Below are 25591 nucleotides of genomic sequence, written 5' to 3'. Positions count from 1 at the left end.
AATAGAAAAATAACCATTGAAAATATGAAATTTAATCAAATCATAAGACCACTCTGTACAACTCCATGTAAATATAAAAATCTTTATAAAATAAATACTTTCTGGGAAATAGAACTTTCCAACTATCAGAGAAAATTACTGAACCTCTTTATTGTGTGCGCTTCAAGTTTAAACAGATTAATTCCATAGAGGAAAAAGACAACTTTTTCTAAGAACTACCATCCCCAGAAGAGTCACCATGCCCAGGTTTTATAGAGAAATGGACCAAATACTCAAAGGCCCGAAAATTCATTGCTACTTAAACTACCCCAGAGCAAGAAAAAAGGAAGGGAAACTTCTGAACTATTTTATGAAGTAAATGACACTCAAACCTGATAAAGAATACACAGAGACACACACTCGAACACATGACTAACCAGTCCTCAAATCATGGTATCATGATCAACTCAGGTTCACTCCAGCAAAGACAAGACTGTGGAATGTCAAGAAATCCACTCAGCTTGTTCCCTCAGAATAATAGGTTTATGGAAAAGATCTGGTGATTACCACTTTAGTCACATACTCAAACTTGGAACTACTTAGAAATACGGACCTCCTGATGGCCTCAGCATCATCTAGGAACTATATGCTTACCAAGAGTGTTTAAACTTAATATAATCAAGTCTTCAGACCCAACTTCAGTTTACAGGAAATACACAAGTTAAGTGAACCAATCAAACAATTCCATGACGAAAAAATTCAGACAAAACTAGAAAAGTTTTACACATTACGTAACTGACCTGGTCACATCCATATATCAATGCCATGTGGGGAAAGTGGGGAGATTAAGCCAGATTAAAAGAAAATAAGGAAACATAACACCATACTAGGGTGTGGTTCAAAAACAGGATGAAAGCATTTTAGGACACTATGGACTAGATGGTATTAGGGAATGACAATTTTCTTACATGTGATAATAGTGTTGTAATTTTACAGAAAATTATCCTTATTTTAACATATGCATGCTGAACCACCACACAACCACACATACATATATATAAACACTTACAAATAAACAAAAATAGCAACATGTTAACAACTCTTGACTCCAGGTGGTTATACATGTGTTCAATTTCAACATTTTCTGTTGAAAATTAGGCAAATAACTTCAAAATGCTCTTATTACTCAAGAGCTAAAAATAAGTAAATCAGAGCAAACTTGGTTTAAAGCATTTTTAAAACATCACGTATAAGTTACATATTTTGAAATAGTATTTCTAAAACAGGTGTTCACATTTTTAAGTGAATCAGGAAGTTAACAATAATCAGTAGAATAACTCTCTCACTCCTGATAGGCAAAAACCAATATTAACAGTTAACATGTAACATTTACTATATGTCAAGCACTGTTCTGAGCACTTTTACATACAGTAGTTCCTTTAACTGGATAGCCATGTGACTACATTATCACTATCTCCATTTTGAGGTAGGGAAAGCCATAACACAGTAAGTGACAGAGCCCGCTGCTCAGCCAGAAAATACAACTCCAGAATCCACACTCTCTTTTTTTTTTTTTAAGATTTTATTTATTTATTATTTATTTGATAGAGACCGCAAGCAGGCAGAGAAGCAGGCAGAGAGAGAGGAGGAAGCAGGCTCCCCTCTGAGCAGGGAGCCAGATGAAGGGCTTGATCCCAGAACCCTGGGACCAGGACCTGAGCCGAAGGCAGAGGCTTTAAACCACTGAGCCACCCAGGCGCCCCTGGAATCTACCTCTTAATGTGCAATAGTATTCTATACTGTACTCTCAAGCAACAGAACCTATGTTTCTGGCAATACTGACTTGATGATGCTGGGGTAATAATATCCCTTGATTTTAGTAATATTAATAATCCAATCATATTATGACAAGCAAAGAACCAAAAGTTTAGACCCCAAAAATTTAGATACCATTACATTACTTAAACAAGAAGACATTAAAAGTGACCTTAGGTGGTTTAACTAAATACTTGGTTATCGGACAACATCTATCTAGACTCTTACTACGGGATCAGTGATTATAATGAACATCTTCATAAACTAGATGATGACTCGATCTTGGTTAATACATGACCCTTTGATTAAAACATGACCCCATCTTGGGGCGCCTGGGTGGCTCAGTGGGTTAAAGCCTCTGCCTTTGGCTCAGGTCTTGATCCCAGGGTCCTGGGATCAAGCCCCGCATCGGGCTCTCTGCTCAGTGGGGGGCCTATTTCCTCCTCTCTCTCTGCCTGCCTCTTTGCCTACTTGTGATCTCTGTCTGTCAAATAAATAAATAAAATCTTAAAAAAAAAAAAAAACATGACCCCATCTTGACTCTCTGGGATAAAGATGGAAATCAAAGCCAATTCCCAGTGATGAAAATAATATTTACAAGATGGTAAAAATTCAGGGCGCCTGAGTGGCTCAGTGGGTTAAAGCCTCAGGGTCCTGGGATCAAGCCCCGCATCGGGCTCTCTGCTCAACAGGGAGCCTGCTTCCCCTTCTTTCTCTGCCTGCCTCTCTGCCTACTTGGGACCTCTATCTGTCAAATTAATAAATAAAATCTTAAAAAAAAAAAAAGATGGTAAAAATTCTTTCGGGCAAAAGCTTTACCTTCAACTGCTTACCTGACTGAATAATTTTACGAACAGTTTGTAGCATTTAATAGAAATCTTATTATGTCACAGGAAACATTTTCTGGTTTATACGAAGAAAAAAATTTTTTAATGAGAAGATACCTTAAAAATAATAACTGATATAACAGAGGTCAATGAGCTTGAAGCAAATAGAGATGTAGATAAAACTACATTAATGTTCTTAGGTGTGACAGTGGTATTGTGGTTATGGAAAAGATTTTTAATTAGATTTGTGTATGTCCTGTCTTAGGCCCATTCGAGAACTCTCTCATTTTTTAGCAAACAAAGACCAAAGGGTCTTATTGTTCTATAAAGTCAATCTTTACATTTTTACAGGCTTAATAAACATACATAGTAATATTAAAATAATATTAAATTTTGCATCAAATATTTGCAAGGCTAAAACACATGTGAAAATATTTTTCATCCCTGGGCTACAATAAATAGTAAGTTAAAAAAAAATTTATTTGGGGTGGAGGAGAGTAAATCAATTCTATTAAAAATGTACATATATAAAATTTTACCTGCTTTTTCTTTCAATCAGAATGGCCACATAAGATGCTGGTAAAGCGGCACCAAAGCCAGGACTCCAAGAGTAGAATTTTCCAAGTATCTTCCTGAAATTCAAATTTGGAATGTTTGTATGAAATTGCTATGTGGTTATTTCAGTTATTGCGAACAGAAATTCCCCTTCTCAGCCCACCCTCTACCTAAAGTCCCACAGTGCCCCAAATTCAACATGCCCGTAACCAAACTCATCAGCTCTCTTCCCTATCCCCATGAATTTGCTCTCTCCTCTCTTTTTCTAGGTGAATGGGATCAATACCTAACTACCCATTCATGTGTGATCCTTTGAGACATCCTTAGCTTCTCTTTTTCCTTTTCCCCCACATATTAAATCATTCCCTAAATTTTTCCATTCTCTTAAATTCCTCTCCAACCTGCCACCCCTGCCTCAAATTAAGTCCCTCACCATCTCCTATTCTGGTTACAACAGCAAACTGATAGGTAGCTCTCCTTCCAGTAATTTAGTCAGTCAGATCCATTCACAAAATCCCTAGATCCAATACTACTCGCAATGCAAACCCTCTACATTCTCAGCTGCCTTAGGTATCAAATGGGAACAATAATACTTCTTGTCTCATACAGTTGTTATGAGAACTACATGAGGTATTTCCTAGCACCATGCATGGAAAGTGTGAGGAAAATGTTAGCTGTTGTTATGATTACTATTACCACTATTATTTTTTAACACATGATAAATATTCAACAAATGTCTCCCCTTCTTTGCCTCAACAACCCTTGATAACTTTTCCTTTATAGTACTTATGGAAGTATTTTCTATTTTTTGTTTTGTGTGTGTATGAAAGTGTTTATATAATTATTCACTTACTGGGATATGTCCCTTGAAAATAAGAACCTACAGAGTGTCTCACATGCTATAAATGGTCATTAGCTGCTTGGCTTTCTTAAAAGACCAAAAAACATATTTGGAAACATTAGGAAGTTTTTTGTTTTCCTTTCAAAGACTGGATGTTCCTAAGAAAGGGATAGCAGCACATAAAATTTGTTAGAAATGATCTGAACAAAGTTGGCCAAATGCTAAATAACACATTATAAGAAAAATGTATGTACATACACAGAAGGATTAAGAATCACTGATGAAATTGTATTTTTAACTGAGGCTTAGTTTTAGAAGAATTAGAAAACCAACAGAGCATATATAACATGAGTATTTCTAAAATGAACATCAGAAACCTTTGGCCTGAGAAAACAAGAAGTGATTTTTCTCCTCCAACATAAAATCTACAAAGGCCTTAAGAAGTTGTTGAATGTAAAAATTAAAGAAAAATAACTCAAGGAGACAGTTACAGGAGGACCACAGATGTTATTTTAAGTAATATAACTATAAATCCAGCAAGTGTTTTGCATTTCCACAATTTAACCAAACAGGTTCACAGAACTTAAATATGCTACAATAGCAACTTATGATTATTGCAATGTTTTAAGACCTAATTATCTTGGAACTTTATTTTTAGTGTGTGAGCAAGTATTAGAAACTTTCCAGAGAACATATGATAAGAGTTTCGAGTTAAAGGCACAATTTTTTTCAGTAGTATAAACCTTATCAATTATTTTCTGCATAATTTAAAAGTTTATAAATATTAAGGTACTGAGGGAAAAAAATCTGTAAAAGACGTATGAAAATTATCTTTTTAACTGTAGTTAATATGTACCTACAGAACTACTCTGAGCCACACTAATATGAGAAAAATGTAAATTCAGTATTTTAATTTGACAGTTTTAAGAAAAACACTAGTTCGGATTTTCAACAATCAAGGGGGAAAAGATAAGAAGAAAATATATAATAAACACGTTAGGTATATCACAGCACTAAAAACTGAATTCCAGCTGTATCTAAATCATAAGAAGCATGTGACACAGGTAATCATAAGACTTAATCAGGACCAAAAGTTCCATCAACAGGATATTCCAGAAGTTAATTTACTGTTGCACATGTAAACATGAGCATTTTATAGTCCTTTTGAAGTCTACACACTGCATGTAGACCTCACCTATATCATGGATGGGTGCTCTGAATTCCTGATCCATGAAATTAAAAAGCTAAGAAATCCTAATCAACAACTTGGTAAACACAGTAGGCCTCAGAAAATGCATGACACACCAAAACACTTTTGCTCTATAATCACTGCAATAATTTTTAAAGTTTATATTACATCTTTAGGCCAGAGGCCCACAACTCCTTGTTTAACAAGCTCTCTTTGAGATAAATAAATGTCTTTGATGGAATACAAGCAGTGACCTGCACAACATTTATAAAAACATCCATTTGTTTCAGTTTCAAAAAAGGAATCTGTATTAATCTCCAGTGGTGATTACGAGTACCAACCTTAAAATGCAAAAGAAAGCCATATACAAGGCCCCATTAGCAGTCAGAAATGAAGCAGATTGTAGGATCTCAGGGAGTAGTTTGTGTAAATAATAGTCTAATTTTCGTTTCCGGAGAATTGCTGCAATCTGGAAAGAGAAAGGCTTTTTTGTTTAATTCAACCAATTTTTCCCACTTAAATTAGTTCTTAGGTGAAAGGTAATGATAATAGCATACATTTTAAAAATAAAGTTAAAACTGATATTTTACTGGTTCCTCTCTAAAAATACAATTTCTGGGACAAAAAAGAAGACACTTTAATTTATTAAAGATATAATGGGTAAATTATACACCAAGAAATTACAACATGGGTCATTGAGAATAACTTCCAAATGTTGTAATAAGTATCTAAAATATCTTGAGAACAGTTTTAAACTGAATAATGGAAAAAACTTTTTAAATGAAAAAAAAAAAAGCACAATTCAAATAGAAACTGAATGTCAAAACAAAAATATTTTACAGGTATTATCGGCCTGGATATTAGAGAAGTTCAGTGATAGAAACCAATGAAATTCATTCAGCTATTCAAACATGACTACTGTGTGACAAAACCATGATATGAATACAAAAAGTAAAAAATAAAATTAATGATTTCTGGCCCCCTGGAGCCCATTTAAAAAAAAAAGACTGAGAATCTAATCTACTATAGGTTTGTTGGTACCACAATGTTACCAGCACAGGAAAAGAGAAGAAGTTCCTATACCGAGGATGTATACAGAATCCTGCAGAGATGTTAGTAACAAAAATATTTCATAAAGGTATCATCCAACGAGTCTATCTTATCTTTTAAATTTAGATTGAAAACATATTTGTTTGCAGTGCTTTTTGTATGTGAACTCTGAATTTAAAAGAAAGGTTTCAATATTAAAACAAACCAAAAAAGCTCTGAAATAAGTTAGTAATGATATTTAAAAATCAAGACATGAGATCTAAGTATGTATTGAGTACACTATTAATGTTATAGGTTATAAACAGAATATGAATTAAAACATGGTATGATAAGATATGGAGAGAGATTCAAGAATGACTAAGTTTTAATACTGTAACATGAAGTGCCTTGGAAGTTTATCAAAGAGTGAGTTTAATACAGGAGTAGGCAGCAGATTCACTGCAAAAGTGATATGAGTTATATCTGGAAAAATAGAATTTTCACAGGCCACAGGGAAAAAATACTTTCCCATCATGATAAAACAATGTATCAAAGGGACAAAAGTTAAAACCACATAATTAGGGAATAAGGTAGGAGGTATAAGAAAGGGCAGGACTGGGACGCCTGGGTGGCTCAGTTGGTTGGGCAGCTGCCTTCGGCTCAGGTCATGATCCCAGCCTTCTGGGATGGAGCCCCGCATCAGCAAGGAGCCTGCTTCTCCCTCTGCCTTTGCCTGCCACTCTATCTGCCTGTGCTCACTCTCTGTCAAATAAATAAATAAAATCTTTATTTAAAAAAAAAAAAAAAGGGCAGGACTGACTTGAAATAAGACTAGAGAACTCTCTATTCACTCCCAGATACCACTTTTCCTAAGGTCCATGATCAACAAATCCAATGGTCTCTTCTCAGTTTTTTTTTTTTGTACTCCACCCCTTAGAAACCCAAAACTGGTCATCTCCTACTTCATTCCATTAAACAAATTGTTATTAAGAATTATGCCATACACAGGAAGAACAATAATGAATATCATCTAATCTCTGCCATCAAGGAACATAAAATCATGATAGAGAAATAGACACACCAACAAGAAACTATAACATGGTGAAATGCCAGACTGGAGGAAAAAGAAACTGCTTTAGAAATATATATTAGGGAACGACTAAAAGGAGATGGGACTGGACAAGTGATGATGCCTGAAAGATATCACTGAGTTTTCTTTTTTTTTATTTCTTTTCAGCGTAACAGAATTCATGGTTTATGCACCACACCCAGTGCTCCATGCAATATGTGCCCTCCATAATACCCACCACCTGGTTCCCCCATCCTCCCACCCCCGCCCCTTCAAAACCCTCAGATTGTTTTTCAGAATCCATAGTCTCTCATGGTTCACCTCTCCTTCCAATTTCCCTCAACTCCCTTCTCCTCCATCTCCCCATGTCCTCCATGTTATTTGTTATGCTCCGCAAATAAGTGAAACCATATGATAATTGACTCTCTCTGCTTGACTTATTTCACTCAGCATAATCTCTTCCAGTCCCGTCCATGTTGATACAAAAGTTGGGTATTCATCCTTTTCTGATGGAGGCATAATACTCCATAGTGTATATAGACCACATCTTCCTTATCCATTCGTCCATTGAAGGGCATCTTCAATGAAAGGGTTCTTTCCACAGTTTGGCGACCGTGGCCATTGCTGCTATAAACATTGGGGTACAGATGCCCTTCTTTTCACTACATCTGTATCTTTGGGGTAAATACCCAGTATCACTGAATTTTATAAGACAAATCTTGACAAACAGGTGCAATTTTGACCACAGAGGTTTCTACGGTTTCCGTGACAATGCATTCTTTTCATTTTCCCATTGTTATCTCTAAATCCTTTTCCTTTGTTAGCATTTCTTCCTCAGATTGCTACTCATTCCACATATGCTCTCTCCCATGGCATCAGCTATCATCTCACAGTAGGAATTATAACTCCAACCTCTTGCCTAAATTCTTAATCCATACTTCAAATATCCATCCTTCTTGGTCATATCAAGAAATATGTACAACAGGCATTTAAAAAATCAGCATGTCCAAAGTAGAACTCATTACATTTCTCCAAAATGCTCTTACTTATAAGTTTCCCCCTCTTATTACATCCACCCAATTACTCAGGAACAAAATGTTGGTGTCATTTTCAATCACTACCTGATCCTCAACAACCATCTCATTGGTTTTTTTGTTGTTGTTGTTGTTGTTGTTGTTGTTTTTAAGAATTTTTCTTTTTAAATTAATCTGCACACCCAACATGGGACTCAAACTTGAGCCGGCCAGGTATCCCAACCATATTATCAGTTCTAATGGTTTCCTAGTATCTTCAGGTTTTGGAATGTAATGTCTCTTTCATTTTAGACTTAACAGTGGGCAGAATCAGCTACTCTGTTATATATTCAAGTAGATATCCAAAACAAAAAACAAACAAACAAACAAACAAACAAAACCCCTCTGTTCCTATAAAGGAAGAAACAAAATTATCCCTGTTTGCAAATAACCTGATTGTCTAACATAGAAAAATAGAAAATCCCAAACAATATACAAAATAAAAACAAACCAACCAACAATAATAAGGCAGTTCAGCAAGAGCAAAGGATATAGATAAACATACAAAAATCATCTGTAGGGGCGCATGGATGGCTCAGTTGGTTGGGCATCTGCCTTCGGCTCAGGTCATGATCTCCAGGTACTGAGATCAAGCCCCACATTGGGCTTCCAGCTCGGTGGGGAGTCTACTTCTCTCTCTCCCCTTCCCTCCCTCTTTGCCCCTCCCTACCACTTGTTCTCTTTCTCTCAAATAAATAAAATCTCTTTTTAAAAAAATCTGTATTTCTATACAAGAGCAATCAACATATAGATACCAAAATTAAAAATACAGTAACATTCACAAATCATCAAAAAAATAAAACTCTTAGAGAAAAATCTACCTGTATAGGATTTGTATGCTCAAAGCTACACAATGCTGATGAAAGAAAGCAAAGTATGGATTAAATAAATGTTTTGGACTAGAAGATTCAGCATGTCAATTCTTCCCAAAGTGACACAATTTCTATCACCATCTCAGAAAGATTTTTGCAGAGATATAGGCAAAATTATCCTGAAATTTATACAGAAAAACGGAGATTATAACAGCTAAAACAACCTTGGGAAAGAGAATAAAGTAAACCAGTCTATCCAATTTTAAGACTTATTAAATTCAAAGAGCAATTGGGCTTTGTGTTATTGGCAAAGAAATACACAAATACGTTAATGAAATAGAACAGAGAACCTAGATATAGACCCACACAAATACTTCCAACTAAAGACTTCTCAACAAATGGTGCTAGAGCAACTGAATATCCACAGGCCAGACAAAAAGCAAAAATGAAAAAACAACCTCAACCTCTCACAGTTCACACAAATTTAATTGAAAATAGATTACAGACATAAATGCAAAATATATACTATAAAAGCTTAGGGGGGAAAAATCAAAATCTTAGGGATTTAAGGCTAGGCAAAGAATTCGTAGACATGAGACCAAAAGCATAATTCAGGGGCGCCTGGGTGGCTCAGTCACCAAGCCTCTGCCCTCTGCTCAGGTCACGATCCCAGTGTCCTGGGATCAAGCCCTACATCGAACCCGTATCAGGCTCCTTGCTCAGCAATAAGTCTGCTTCTCCCTCTCCCACTCACCAGGCTTCTGTATCCTCTCCTGCTACGTCTCTCTCTGTCAAATAAATAATTTTTTAAAAAGCATAATTCATAAAAGGAAAAACTGTATATTGCACTTCATAATTTAAACCTTTTCTCTTTGAAAGACATGTTAAGAATATAAAAAGACTAGCTACAGAATGAGAGAGGATACTTGTAAACTACATATACAGCAGAGGACTAGAATCTAGTATATATGTGGAAATCTCAAAAGTCAACAGTAAAAAAGTTATGCATAAAGTGGCAAAGATATGAACAGACATTTTACTGAAGATGAGCAAATGGCAAATGAGCACACTATCCATTAAGGAAATGCAAATCAAAATCACAATGAGTTATCACTATACAAACATCTGAATGGCTAAAATTTTTAAATACTGAAAACACCAAATTCTGGCAAAAAAAGAGAAATTGGATCACTCATGCATTACGAAGGAGAATGCAAAATGGTAAAATTGCAAAGCAATTTGACAGTTTCCTGAAAAAAAATATATAAGCTACTATCATATGATACAGCAACTACTGTCCAAGGTGTTCATCCTAGAGAACTGAAAATGTATGTTCAAAACCTGTGCACAAATGTTTATAGAGTTTTTTTTTAATCTAATAATCAAAACCCAGAAAGGACCCATATGTCTTTTAAGAAGTGAATGATTAAAAAAAAAAAAAAAATTGGTGGAATATCCATGTAAGAGAATACTACTTAGCTCTGAAGAAGAATAAATTAGTGATACGTGAAACAATCTTGATGAATCTCATAAAAAATATGAATAAAAAAGGGCAATCCCAAAATAATGCATAATGCATGATTTCATTTATATAACATTCTTGAAATGACAAAATTATGGAAATGAAGAATAAAGTAATGGTGGCCCACGGATTAAGAGGAGGGAGGTATGTAGGAAGGAAGTGGGTATTGCTATAAAAGGGCAACCTCAGGGATCCTTTTGGTGATGGAGATGTTCTATATCTTGACTATGTCAATGGCAGTATTTTGGTTGTGACATTTTACTATCATTTAGCACCACTGGGAGAAACCAAATAAAAAGTACAGGGAATCTCTCTCCATTATTTCTTACAACTGCATAAGAATCTACAATCACCTCAAGATAAAAAGGTCAATTTAAAAAAAAAAAAAGCAGTCATCCACATGGTCAATAGGTAAATGAAATATGCTTATCAGCACTAGTCTTCATTGCATCAAGAAGTAGGAATACACACACATCAAAATGACTAAAATAAAAAGAACTGATAATGCAAAGTACTGATGTGAATGAAAAAAACTGGAAATTTCATACACTGCTGGCAGAAGTGTAAAACTGAAGAGTTTCTTTACTATCTAACAAAATAAAATGTACGCTTATTCTATAATCCAGCAATTCCTCTCCTAGGTATATATACTCAGAAGAAGGAAGTGCTTATTTCCACCAAAAGTCATATTAATAGCACCATCTGTAATTACAAATACTGCCAAAAACTAAATATCCATTAACAATGAAGTGGATAAATTATATATATTTGCAATACTGGTATACCAAACTATACAGACTATTGCAAGAAACAGGAAAAATCTTACACAAAACATGAGAAATAACCTAGGACCTTATCATCACTAAGCTCTAATCCAGAGCTTCCAACCAGGGTTTACAGGTGGCCAAAACACTGATCCTCTCAACAGTTTGGGTTGTCAGGCCTAGTCAGCTGCAGAGCACAGTAATAAACATCTCAGTTGTCCCTAGTGTGGCACACAATTATTATCACTCCTAGGTATACTACTGTGTATAAAAAGGTTAGGAAACACTGATCTCACCAAAAAATGTACCAAGTAGTAACAGCACATGTCCATATATATAAAATCATTATCAGACATTCACAGACATCTTCATATATATATTTTTATGGCAAAAAATATGTTGTAATGTTCGTAAGTTTTGACCAACAAATTCCACACTAAGTAATTCTTAGGAATTTTCCAAATATACTTAAATTTAGCTAAATACAGATACATAATAGCACTATGATTAAAATGGCAAACCTCTGTTTATTTTAGTTATATAATCTAGTTTTAGAAGACTATTTAATGACTAGGCAAAAATAAATCAAAACATATACAGTGAAAATGTAGACTACAAAACATTATTCTTTTAATAAACACAAGGAACAAAGATGAGAATGTTGTATATTGGTTATTTCTAATTGTGGCAACAGATTATTTTACTCTTTTTTCTGCTTGGGAGTATTTTCCAGACATTCTACCATAAGCATATGATATATGTGTAAATGAACATATATGAGAACAAGTATGAAAAATGGGGATTGGTGAGAGATGAACAAGTATGAGAAAATGGGGATTAGTACAGAAAAAATAACCTAACAAGAGACAGAAATAAATACCATGATGGAGTACAAAGTAATCACGAGATACAATTTTTAATTTTAGCTCTACAACTAATAATTGCCATGAAAGATCCTTGTTTAGATATATTTCTTTAGATTTCAGTTTCCTCATTTATTAAAGAGACTGCATTAAATGACACAAGTGACATCAGTCAAATGGCAGAATAGCAGTTTCCAGCACTCAACCCCTTGCAGAAACATCAATTTGAATAACTACCCATGCATGAAAATACCTTCACAAAAGCTAAGGATTCCAGGTGAGAGATTATAACACATGGATAGAACAGAGAAATAAGAAAAGACACACTGAAAAGGGCAGGAAAGACAATCTCACATTATGTGTATTACCTGATCTCCAAGCCCAGGCAAACCAGTGTGGAGAGAGACACCCACCCAATAAAAGAAGAGTGAAGTGAGCATCCAACTTCACCACAATCTTAAAACCAGGCCTGCCCTAGTAAAGTCAGGTACAAGGCCAACCCACACCAACTATAGACTCAGGCCCAAGACCCATCACAGCAACAGGCTAACTTCCAAGAAACCCAGGCTCTAAACTTGTTCCAGGGACCAAAGCTCCAGGCGCAACACCAACATTCAAGCCACAAGGCCTGTCCCCAATAGGCCCAAGCACAAGGCCCACGTCAGTGAACCTAGGCTCTAGACTCACCCCCAAAACACCAGACCAATCTGCCTGAAGACTTCAATAGCAAATCCATGCACAGGCTTGACTAAAAAACCTACCCAAAATCTCTGGATAGTTTGCACAGTGAAGGGTTTTCGCTGCAGGAGCCAGAGTTTGGAGACTGGAAATGATGCCTACTTCTTCAAAAGCACACACATGAAAACTAAATCACAAGGAATACAAATAATCAGGAAAACAAAGAAACAAAATAAAACACCAGTAACCAATCCTAAGATAGAGATCCAGGAACTACCGAAGAATTCAAAATTGTCATGTTAAAAAGCCTCAGTAAACTACAACAGAACAACAATACAACTAAATGAAATCAGGAAAATAATGCATGACCAAAATGAGAAGGTCAACAAAAATGAAAAGAAAGAAAGAAAGAAAGGGAGGGAGGGAGGAAGGGAGGAAGGGGGGTAGGGAGGGAGGAAGAGAGAGGAGAAACAGAAAAAAAATTCTGGAGCTGAAGAAAACAATGACAAAACTAAAAAAAATTCCACAGTTAGCTTCAACAACAGACTAGGTCAAGCTGAAGAAAGAATCACTGGGGTCAAAGACAGGTCATTTGAAATCACCCAGGTGGAGAAAGAAAAAGAAAAAAGATTGAAAAAGAGTGAAAAAAGTCTACAAGATTATGGAAAACAAGTCAAATAAATTAGCATCTGGGAATCACAGAATGAGTTAAGAAAGAGAAAAAAATAGAAACCTTACTTAAGGAAACAATAACTGAAAACGTCCCTAATTTACAGAAGGAAACAGACATTCAGAACCAAGTAGCCCAAAGAACCCCAACTATATTGACTATAAAGAGATTTTCAGTTAGACACATCATAATCAAATTCTCAAAGGTCAAAGAAAATTTTTTTTTATTTTAATTCCAGTACAGTTACCCTACACAGTGTTATATTAATTTCAGGTGTACATTAAAGTGATTCAATGATTCTGTACATTACTTAGTGCTCATCATTGTAAGTATACCAAAGAGAATTGTGAAAGCAATAAGAGAAAAGCAAATCACTGTATACCAAAGAACCTCAAAACAATAAGAGAATTTCCTAGCAGTATTCTTGCAGGCCAGAAGAGAGTGAGATGATATATTCAAATTGCTGAAAGAAAAAAAATGCCAACCAAGAATACTTTACTTGCCAAAGCTGTCCTTCAGCACATGAAATAAAAACTTTCACCAAAAAAAAAAAAAAAAAAAAAAAAAAAAAAAAGGTGTGGGACGCCTGGGTGGCTCAGTTGGTTAAGCAGCTGCCTTCGGCTCAGGTCATGATCCCAGCGTCCTGGGATCAAGTCCCACATCGGGCTCCTTGCTCCGCAGGGAGCCTGCTTCTCCCTCTGCCTCTGCCTTCCACTCTGTCTGCCTGTGCTCGCTCTCGCTCTCTCTCTCTCTCTCTCTCTGACAAATAAATAAATAAAATCTTTAAAAAAAAAAAAAGGTGAGAGAACATCACCAGAACTGTATTACAGGAAAAGCAGAAAACAGTTCCTCAAGGTGAAATGCAAAGACATTAATTAGTATCATAAAAACCTATGAAAAATATGAAACTCACTGGTGAAGATAATGCATCATCAAATTCATACACATATACAGTCAGGTATTTTAATGCTGTCATGGTGCTGTGACAGTACCAATTCAAAAGTATTGACAGTACTAACTCTAAAATAAAGATCAAAAGATAAAGTATTTAAAATAACTACAGCTATAAAAATATATTTAAAGATACATAATACAAAAAGATTGTCACTAAAAAAACATAAAATGAGGATGAGAAGTAAAGGGTAGAGTTTTGTATGTGATTGAAGCTGTCAGCTTAAAATAGACTGTTTATAAATATGTTTTATATTAGCCACATGGTAACCACAAAGCAAAAGCCTATAGTTGATACAGGAAAAATAAAGAAATCAAAGCATGCCACCACACACACACACACACACACAAAAAAGTCATCAACTCTCAAAGAAAAACAGCAAGAGAGAAACAAAGGAACTACAAAATAGTCAGAAAACAATGAACAAAATAGCAACAGTAAGTACTTCCTCTTAATAATTGTTTACATGTAAACACACTAAATAATACTATCAAAAACACAGAGTAGGTAAATGAATTAAAAATAATAATAATTAAATTAAATTAAAAACAAACAAGACCCAAAAAATGCTGCCTAGAGAAAACAATCTTGGAAAAGAAAAGCAAACCTGCAGGCTTCACAATTCCAAACTTCAAGTTATATCTCAATGCTGTAGTGATCAAAACTGTATGGTCTTGGGCCAAACACAGACATAGAGATCAACAGAACAGAAGAGAAAACCCAGAAATAAACCCATAATTATACAGTCAACTAATCTTCAACAAAGCAGGAAAGAATCCAATGGGAAAAAGTCTCATCAACAAATGGTGTTGGGAAAACTGGACAGCAATATGTAAAAGAATGAAACTGACCCATATGTAAAAGAATGAAACTGACCCACTTTCTTATACCATACACACAAAAAAATTAAAAGTGGTTTAAAGTTCCACTCATACGTGGAATTTAAGAAATGAACAAAGGGAAAAACAAAAGAAATGAGCAAAGGGATAAAGAGAGAAAGAGAAACAAACCAAGAAATAGACTCTTAGCTACAGAGAACAAACTGATGGTTATAAGAGGGGGGCTAGGTGGGGAATGGGTTAAACAGGTGATGGGAGATTAAGGAGTGTATGCTATGATGAGCACCAGGTATTGTAAGGGAGTGTCTAATCAATATATTTAACACCTGAAACTAACATCACACTGTATGTTAACTAACTGGAATTTAAATAGAAACTTTAAAAAAAAAAAAAAAAGGATCAAACAGACATTTCTGAAAAGAAGATACACAAATGGTCAACAAGTATACAAAAATATTTTCAATACCACTAACCAGGAAAATGAAAATTAAATCACAATGAGATACCACTGTGCACCTGTCATAGTGGCTCTTATCTAAAAGACAAAAAAGTGGTTAAGTGCTGCTAAAGGAGTGGAGAGAAGGGAATTCTTGTACACTGTTGGTGGGAATGTAAATCTGTATGGAAACACTGTGGAGGTTCTTCAAAAAATTAAAAAATAGAATACCATATGATTCAACAATCCCACCTCTTGGTACATATCCAAAAGTAAATGAAATCAGTATCCTGAAGAGGTATCTGCACTCCCATGTTCTTTACAGCACCATTCACAATAGCCAAGATATAAATTCAACCTAAGTGTCCATCAATAGATAAATGGTCAAAGAAAGTGTGGTATACTTACACAATGGAACGACTAAGTCTTAAAAGAGGGAAATTCTGTCATTTGTGATAACAAGAATGAGCATGGAGACATTACATTAAGTGAAACAAGCCAGGAACAGAAAGACAAATACTGCCTGAACTCACTTACATGTGAATTCTAAAAATAACAAACCCAGAAAAGCATAGAAGAATGGTTACCAGTGGCTAGGGAGAAATGGGATGATGGTCAAAGGATACAAAGTTGCAGTTATGTAGGACAAATAAATCTATTGAATATACCACACAGTATAATGACCACTGTTAAGGGCGCCTGGGTGGCTCAGTGGGTTAAGCCACTGCCTTCGGCTCAGGTCATGATCTCAGGGTCCTGGGATCGAACCCCGCGTCAGGCTCTCTGCTCAGCAGGGAGTCTGCTTCCTCCTCTCTCTCTGCCTGCCTCTCTGCCTACTTGTGATCTCTGTCTGTCAAATAAATAAATAAAATATTTTTAAAAAAAGACCACTATTAATAACATGATACTGAACACTGGAAACATGCTAAGAAAGTAGATTTCATATGCTCTCATCAATGTGAGGAGATATGTTAATCAGTTTGACTATAGTAATTATTTCACTTGGTGTGTGTGTATGTGTGTATATATATATATATATATATATATATATATATATATAAAATCATCATGTTGAAAAATACTATGTATATCAAAACATCCTGTTGAAAGATAAAAATTAAAGGTCAACACTAAAAACAAATGATGCTAAGAGTTCTTTTTCCCCCACTTCTAAAATTGTATCTTTTTTAAAAAATAAATAGTACTAGGGACGCCTGGGTGGCTCAGTTGGTTAAGCAGCTACCTTCAGCTCAGGTCATGATCCCAGCATCCTGGGATCGAGTCCCACATCGGGCTCCTTGCTTGGCAGGGAGCCTGCTTCTCCCTCTGCCTCTGCCTGCCTCTCTGTCTGCTTGTGCTTGCTCTCGCTCCTCTCTCTCTGACAAATAAATAAATAAAATCTTTAAAATAAATAAATAAATAGTACTAGAGGAACTGGATATCTGTGTAGAACAGAACATTAACCTTGATCTCTGCCTCATACTATACAAAAAAATTAGTTTGCAATGAATCATAGACTTAAATTTGAAGATTACATAAACAGTGAGGTATCTAGAAAAAATAGAGGAGAATATCTTTATGAACATTCCTCTGCCAAAAAACAGAGGCAGCATTAAGGACAGGCCATGGGGGGGAAAAAAAAGGTTAGTTCACATAGGAAAAGTATGGTAACCAATCTGACTAACATAAAGGCTATACACTGAAGTGTGATGCAAAATTATAATTATGGGCCCCCAATTTAGGAGCTTCTCTTTATAAAAATATTACTATTAAACATCTATCAGACCTGTATGCATTTAATTTTGTTCACTTATATTCCCTTGTCTGTTTCCCCACGTGATTAATGCAGCACATTCATCACAGAGATGGCTGACTAGTATTCAGATTACCGTCTATGGCCATGGAAAAGAACAAAGCTAACTGGCCCTTAAGGTGGCCAACTCCATGATCTTTGCCCTATTAGCACCAAACTCCAATTCAGCAGTCTTTCTTAGGCCCAACACTTGACACTAACTCTTCTAGAAGACTACTTCTAGAGGGGCTGAGAAATCTAGTTCCTTTGGGAAATAAGAATTCTTCATGATAAGGATGTCTGGATGGTTCAGTCTGTTAAGCACCTGCCTTCAACTTGGGTCATGATCCCAGGGTTCTGGGATGGAGTCTGGCATTAAGCAACCTGCTCAGTGGGGAGTCTGCTTCTCCCTTCTCCCTGCTCATGCTCTCTGTCAAATAGATAAATAAAATCTTTATAAAAATTTTTTTTAATTCTTCACAATAACAAAGAGATGATTTCATGTTTTATGTATTTAATCTTTCTTTAAGTAATCACTAGCAAATAATGATTTATTTAAGGCAGGGTCTCTCAACCTTGACACTATCAACATTGGGGACCAGGTTATTTGCTGTTGTGGAGGACTATCCTATATATTAGAAGATGTTTAGAGCATCCCTGTCTTCTATTCTCTAAATGCCAGCAGCATGCTATGAGCTGTGACAACCAAAAATGTCTACAGGAATTGACAAATGTCTCCTAGAAGGCAAAATGACCCCATACTGAGAATAACTACTTCAAAGAAAACAGCATAATGAACTTACATTTTTTAAATATTTTACTAACAGAATATTTATTTTCTTAATTTAACAAACTGCTCTAAACACCATACAAATGTTAACTCACTTAGTCTTCACAGCAGTCTATGAGATGGGCATGATCATTACCCTCTCTCATAAGAAAATAAGAAAACACAGGCACAAAGAAATTACGTTGCCCAAAGTCACACAATGAATTAAGTAGCAAAACAGGGACTGAACTCCAGAAAGCGGCTCCAGAGTCCATGCTCTAAACTGCCATGCCTGATGCTGAAGTCAGGCTATTCCAAATGAGGACAAGTATCATTTCGCCACCGTGCATGTTACAAATAGAAAGTTATGACTTGCTATGCCCTACAGGAGTTCAGGCTGCCTATCCTGAAAGAAAAAGGTACAAAAATATAGGGAAAACACAACTGAGATATATAAATAACCTAATAGGATGTTCATAAATGTGGGGTGTACACATACATTTATGTGTGTGTGTGTGTGTGTATCAGTGTGGGGTATATATACTGGGGTGAATATATATATATGTTCTTTACAGCATCATTCACAAGAGCCAAGAAATAAATTCAACCTAAGTGTCCATCAAAAGATAAATGGTCAAAGATATATATATATAAAAATCAGTGACCAAACCTGGGGAAGACTAAATGAGGCACGATTATGGCTCCAGAGGTAGAAACTACATCCCCAGTCCACAGAGCAAAAGATGAAAGATAACAGAAACACAACATTAATACCACTAAGTCAGTAAGTCAAAAGAACAAATCCTAACAGAGGAAAATAGCACCAGCCACTTGTGCAGTTAATGTTGCTTTCTTTCTTCCAACAAGTCAGTACGTTTAAATCAGATGACAAATATTAAGTAACCAGCCGAGTAACTAGCACATCATAGGAATCTTAAAATGTTAGTTTCCTTCACTCTGCACAATCACTCCCTGCCCCAACCCCAGTTCCTTTATGTGTTATGCAGGTTTAAGTATTTTGCAGAGATTTTTGTCTCCAGTAAGTTAATGTCTGAAAAAAATAAATGGCGACTGGGGCGCCTGGGTGGCTTAGTCGGTGACGTGGCTGCCTTCAGCTCAGGTTATGATCCTGGGGTCCTGGAACTGAGCCTCACATGGGGCTCCCTGCTCAGTGGAGAGCCTGCTTCTTCCTCTCCCTCTGCCTGCCACTCTGCCTACTTGGCTCGCTCTAATTCTGTCGAATAAATAAATAAAATCTTTTTTAAAACAATAAATACATAACTAAATGGCAATCACGAATTCAGTCCCTGTTCTGCCTTCTCTTATAACAGGATTGTCAGTGAGTCCTGTTGCTCAACTGTCGATCCCAACATTTAAAATCAGAGACAAGACTGGTTAATTCATGCTCTAACTAAAACCCACCATGTTATTTCTTATCACACTTTCTTGAGTCACTGAGTAAGACATTTTATAATAACTGGAACATTCCAACCACCAAACAGATCAGAAAAGCCCTGACAGCAACAGAATGCCTAGAACACCACACTCCACCCATCCCCTTCCCCACTCAGGGTCACCACTGAATACATGCTCACTCCAACCCATGATCACGTGCTCTCTGCCTGCTCTCCTGCATGCACCCACCCTCAATCTCTCTCAATAAATCTCTATGTGTGGCCAAAGAGGTTGGTTTTTAAGACTTGAGCCTGACACCTCCCTCCCACTGCCAGCACCTAAAATAATTTCTCCCTTTCTCTTTTCCAAAACCTCATCTCTTGAGAGCTTGGCTCAACCCAGAGCTGTGCTCTGTATTTGTCCAGACCCCTCAGGACTCCCCTGGATGGAGCAGTTGGCTGAGGAATGCATCAAGGCTTTGCCCATTCATTTCCTGACTTAGAGACTATAACGGAGCCATTGGTAACAGGATCAGTAGATGTTAGAGGAGTGTTCACTATAACCTAAGTGTTACATGGTCAGGGAAAAGCTGTTAAAAAAGAGAAGTTACACAGTCCCCATGAGAACCAAAACTAAACCGCATTTTCATAGCACCAAGAGATTGAAAATAAAAAACAGAACTTCAATGAACAAAACTAGAGAGGCATCTTCATCCACAGTTAGAAGAGTTCCTATATTTTGTCTCTAACAAATTTCAAAACCTTTTGAAAAAATAAGACCTCGGGCGCCTGGTAGCTCAGTCCATTGAGCGGTTAGCTCAGGTCATGATCTCAGGGTCAAGAGATGAGCTCGGCACTCTGCAAGGAGTTTGTTTCCCCCTCTCTCTCCCTCTCTGCTCCTTGGAGCCCCATTCATTTGCACTGAGAACTCTCTCCAAGACAGATAAATCTTTAAAATAAATAAAATAAATAGGGACAACTGGGTGGCTCAGTGGTAGTTAAGCGTCTCCCTTAAGCTCAAGTCAAGATCCCAAGGTCTTGGATTGAGTCTAACATTAAGGCTCCTCGCTCAGGAGGGAGCCTGCTTCTTCTCCCTCTGCCTGCTCTGACTATCGCTCCCCCTTGTCTGAGCTCTCGCACTCTCTCTAACAAATAAATAAATAAATAAAATCTTTAAATAAGCAAATAAATATAAAAAATAAGACCTCATTTTTTAAAATATTTAGAATAAAGGAGGTAGAATTACTTTATTGCACAAATAAATTTATACGTCAGTTTCCGTAGTGTAGTGGTTATCACGTTCGCCTCACAAATACATTTATACTGCATGTGCTGGTTAGTTATGTGTCAACTTGACTGGACCACAAAATGCCCAGTTTGTTTGGCCAAACATCGTTCTGGGTGTGTCTGTGAGGCTGTTTCTAGATAAGATGAACATTTTTAGCAGACTGAGTAAACCAGATTCCTCAGGTGGGTGGACCTAATCTAATGACCTGAAGACCTGAACAGAACCAAGCAGTTCAGTACAGGGAACTCCTCCTGCCTTCCCTCAGCTGGGCATTAGTCTTTTCCCACTTTCAGACTCAGAAAGAAAACATCTCCCCCCCTTTGGTCTCAAGCCTGATGAAAGGCTTTCTCTCCTGTGTCTCCAGCTTATTAATTGTAGATCCTGGGACTTCTCAGCCTCCATAACTGGGTGAGCCAATTCCTTTTTGTAAGTGTGTGTGTGTGTGTGTGTGTGTGTATACTCACATATACACATACCCTTTTGGTTATGTGTTTCTGGAAAACTCTGACAAATGCATTACATTTAAATTGCTTCCAAAATGTTTACTTTTTGAGATTAAAAATATAAGCTACAAAAGCTGAATTTAAATACCAGAAACAAAAAAAGACAAGAAACCAAGTGTCGTAACAGATCAATACATATCTTTTTACAGTTTTCAAAGCTTTTACATATGAACTATCTCATATGTTCCCACAGCAAGTCATGAAGTAATTAAGACAGGATTATCATCTTTTTATGGATGAGGAAACTGAGGGTCACACTATAAATCACAGAACAAAACAAAAACTAAAATCTTATAATTTACACCCAATGCATACACATGCTGTCTCATCAGGTACAGATAACCAGATTAAAAAATAATAAAAATCTAGGACAAATTTGTTAATAACATATGCTGGATAATACAAGCAAATCTTCAAAAGTTTTCCTTAACTATTTATTATAAGCCTCCCTGTAATGAATATCTTATCATCAGGCATTGGTGATGACCATTAAGCCTCATAGTATCTCTACTCTCAATAAAAGGACTACAATGAAATATATATGGAAGTTGACATCAGCTTTAAGATAAACCTAAATATATACTTTACATATAATATTGAGAAAAAAATATGACCAAGAACAAGACTCAGATTGAGCCCTATATACATTAAATCCATGTTCCAAACCAAGTAATACTAATACTTTTGGTAATATACACATTACCTGTTACTTCCACTTACCAATATAACTTCCCATGTAATACTATAACCTTAAACCAAAAACATTTTCATACCCTATCATCTCCTGCATATTTAAGTACAAATATCATGGGCTTTAATAGGAAATACCTTGATTAATGAAGAAAGCTTCTAAAAGTAGACTTCTCATTGAAGAAATTTATTCAGGTGAAAAAGAGAAAGAATGCACACATACTCCATTCTCTCCAATAAGAATATTGGGTATACTGAATTGAATCCTTAAAACATAATTTAAAAAGCTCAAGCTAGAGAAATAGGGACAATTTCAGCCAGAGAACCCACAGCTATCAGGGGATTGTGCAAGCTAAATACCAAAGTGCCTTATCATTTCTTCATATATTAAATCCCAACTACAGAAGACAAAGCCATTCTCCAAAAGTTTAAACTGCACTTGTACTCACATATTTCTAAAACTTACTCATGCTGACTGAAACTTACTGGTGCTGAAGCCTTACTAATTAGCCCCTCAGCTACTTGATAGATATAACATCCCTTACTATTTTTCTGATGGAATAACCCCGATCATCTACCTGAACCAGAAAAAAGGCTTAACCACAAATTTAACCATGAGAAAAAAAGAAAAGAGCACAGAAAAAGCTTTAAGAAGATGCTTAACCTCCCAGATCTCACAATTTTGTCTTAAACATCTTTGATTTACCTTTAGATGAGTGAAACAAAGAGGTTAAAATAGCTTTTCTAATATTTGTAATGACATCTGTAATCTTTTGTAACTGAAAATGTCTGACTACCTTATTTAAAATACAGATTTTATTATAAAAGAGGTTCAATCTCAGCAAATCTGGTAATCAAGGTGTTTGTATGGTCTGAGATACCTTATAATTGCCTTGCGCTTCAAGTTTAAATAAGAGTCAAAGTCAAAAGGAAAGAAATCAAATTCTTGGCCAGGATATTGGATTTAAGAAAATCATTAAATACTCTCTGTGAAGTAATTGCTTCTTATTTCTCAGTATCCTCATGGTAAAATTTGGGTTTTGTGCCATAAACGTTAAGCCTAATACATATATACTTAATATATATTCATATATTCACTGTAGCTCTTCACTGGGAAAGCATTCCAAACCCACTATACTAGAAGGGATCGTCCTCTTATAACACAGTCTAGAAACAACCTGTACTCCTTAAAAGCAGTTAGCAACTTCTTATCATAGTTGAAAGAATTTCTTGTCTATTTCTTGTACATTTATCGTCCCCCTTAACCCTAATGTCCAAGTACATCTTGTTCCCCCACCATTGTATTTCTGACACATTGTAGGCAATCTCTAATAAGAAGGTCTGAAAGCAAGAGTGGGAGAAAATGAAGACTCAGTAAATAGTTACATTAACACTGGACAAGCTCCAAATGGAACTATAAGCACACTCTGTAATCATCCTGATGAACTCAGCGACCCCTGTGTGTGAGAGTTTCTGAGACACAGGTGTGTGGAGGGGGGAGTCTCCACGTCTACTTTCTGCAAGGTTTAGAAATCACAACTGAGGGGCGACTGGGTGGCTCAGTAAGTTAAGCCTCTGCCTTCAGCTTGGGTCATGATCTTGGAGTCCTGGGATGGAGCCCCGCATGGGGCTCTCTGCTCAGCGGGGAGCCTGCTTCCCCTTCTCTCTTTGCCTGCCTCTCTGCCTACTTGTGATCTCTCTCTGTCTCTGTCTCTGTGTCAAATAAATAAATAAATAAAATCTTTAAAAAAAAAAAGAAAGAAATCACGACTGAGCAGAACCAACCTCCTTCTTACTGCCAATAGCTACAAAGGTATCCTTTGAGGCAACTCCCAAACTGGATAAAGCCCAATCCAAACTGCTGAAATCTAGTTAGAATCAAGAAGCCAATGCAACGTGACATGTGTAATAAGTCGAAAGACTATACGAAATAAATGGTAATAACTTGAAAACACTGTAAATTCAGCATTCTTTAAAAAAGAAACCTAAAATCTAAATGATACTTGATCAAATCTAATGATACTTGATCTAGCATTCTTCCTTCTTTTCACTTTTTTCCACACATAAACTCATTTTACTGAATATTTTCCAGTGCAGCTAAAAGCCAAATTATTTAAAATCTGCTTTCATTCACTTCAATTATTAATTATTAATTCTCCTCAGGTGTTAAGTATGTAGAAAGAGAGCATCATATACAGTTTGTAATATCAATGGAAAATACTAATTTGATTCATTAATGAATCAGGCTCATTAATGAATAGTTTTCAGCTATACTCCTTGTTGCCCAAGATGAAACAGACTTACATTAAACATGAAGGAAAAAATACACACACACAAAAAATCTCAAATGATAACACTCTTTGAGAGGAAATCAATTAGTAGGAAAAAAGTTAAGATAAGTGATAAACCAACAGACAATTTTAAAGTTTGACCTCATGTCGAGATTCAAACAAATCTTTAATATAATATGATAGTATGCTATGATGAAATATTTTAAGACCCCTAATCATAAAAGTATCAACTACCATTATGAATTACTATGTGGCTAGTACAGTCCTAAGAAATATAAACATACTTCCAATCACCATACCACACAAGTAATGCAAGAAATTGTACCAACATGTTTTGAAAAGAGTCTCCAAAAACTTTTACTTTAGCTCTTTGTTAAGAAGTCACTTCAATTAATTAATTAACTAAATTAATTAATTCCCATTCCCTAATTATCACCTAGCATAGAACTCGTTAAAGTCCATTATTTGACAAGCATATTATAAACCTATTATCAAAGTCCTACCACACTTTTTTATCCCTTTTTTTTTTTAAGATTTTATTTATTTTTTCGACAGAGATCACAAGTAGGCAGAGAGGCAGGCAGAGAGAGAGGAGGAAGCAGGCTCCCCGCCAAGGAGAAAGCCCGATGCGGGGCTTGATCCCAGGACTCTGGGATCATGTCCTAAGCCGAAGGCAGAGGCTTTAACCCTCTGAGCCACCCAGGGACCCCTTTTTTATCCTTTTTATGGATACGTTTGTGCTTCAGCCTTTTTTAAGGGCCTATTCAGCCAGAGCAGCCCAACCCTGGTTGAACTGCCATTTTGCTGTAAAGCTTAAATTGACCTTGCGCACCCTCCCCAACTTACTTAATAGCAAGTCCGGGAAACCAGTCCCAGGTAACAAAGTCCAAGTCCAAGTCCAAGGGTGGGTCAGGCCAGGTGGAGGTATTCAATCAGCGGGGGCATATACTG

General features: G+C 36.2%; 1 protein-coding gene across 2 annotated transcripts in view; it reads right to left on the bottom strand.

Annotated features, from left to right (window-relative positions):
• The window catches only part of TMEM135 (transmembrane protein 135), a 254709-nt gene that overhangs the window by 219008 nt on the left and 10110 nt on the right, over nt 1-25591 (bottom strand). For both annotated transcript variants that reach the window (XM_004763554.3, XM_045071497.1), the window contains exons 2-3: nt 5548-5675; nt 3161-3253 (exon numbers count right to left, since the gene is read on the bottom strand). In XM_004763554.3, coding sequence (XP_004763611.1) covers nt 3161-3253; nt 5548-5675 — 221 coding nt within the window. The remainder of the gene's footprint in view (nt 1-3160; nt 3254-5547; nt 5676-25591) is intronic.

Source organism: Mustela putorius, unplaced genomic scaffold (assembly GCF_011764305.1).
Source record: "Mustela putorius furo isolate JIRA1106 unplaced genomic scaffold, ASM1176430v1.1 tig00003987_pilon_pilon_pilon, whole genome shotgun sequence".
NCBI lineage: Eukaryota > Metazoa > Chordata > Mammalia > Carnivora > Mustelidae > Mustela > Mustela putorius.
This window is presented reverse-complemented; position numbering and strand designations above follow the sequence as displayed.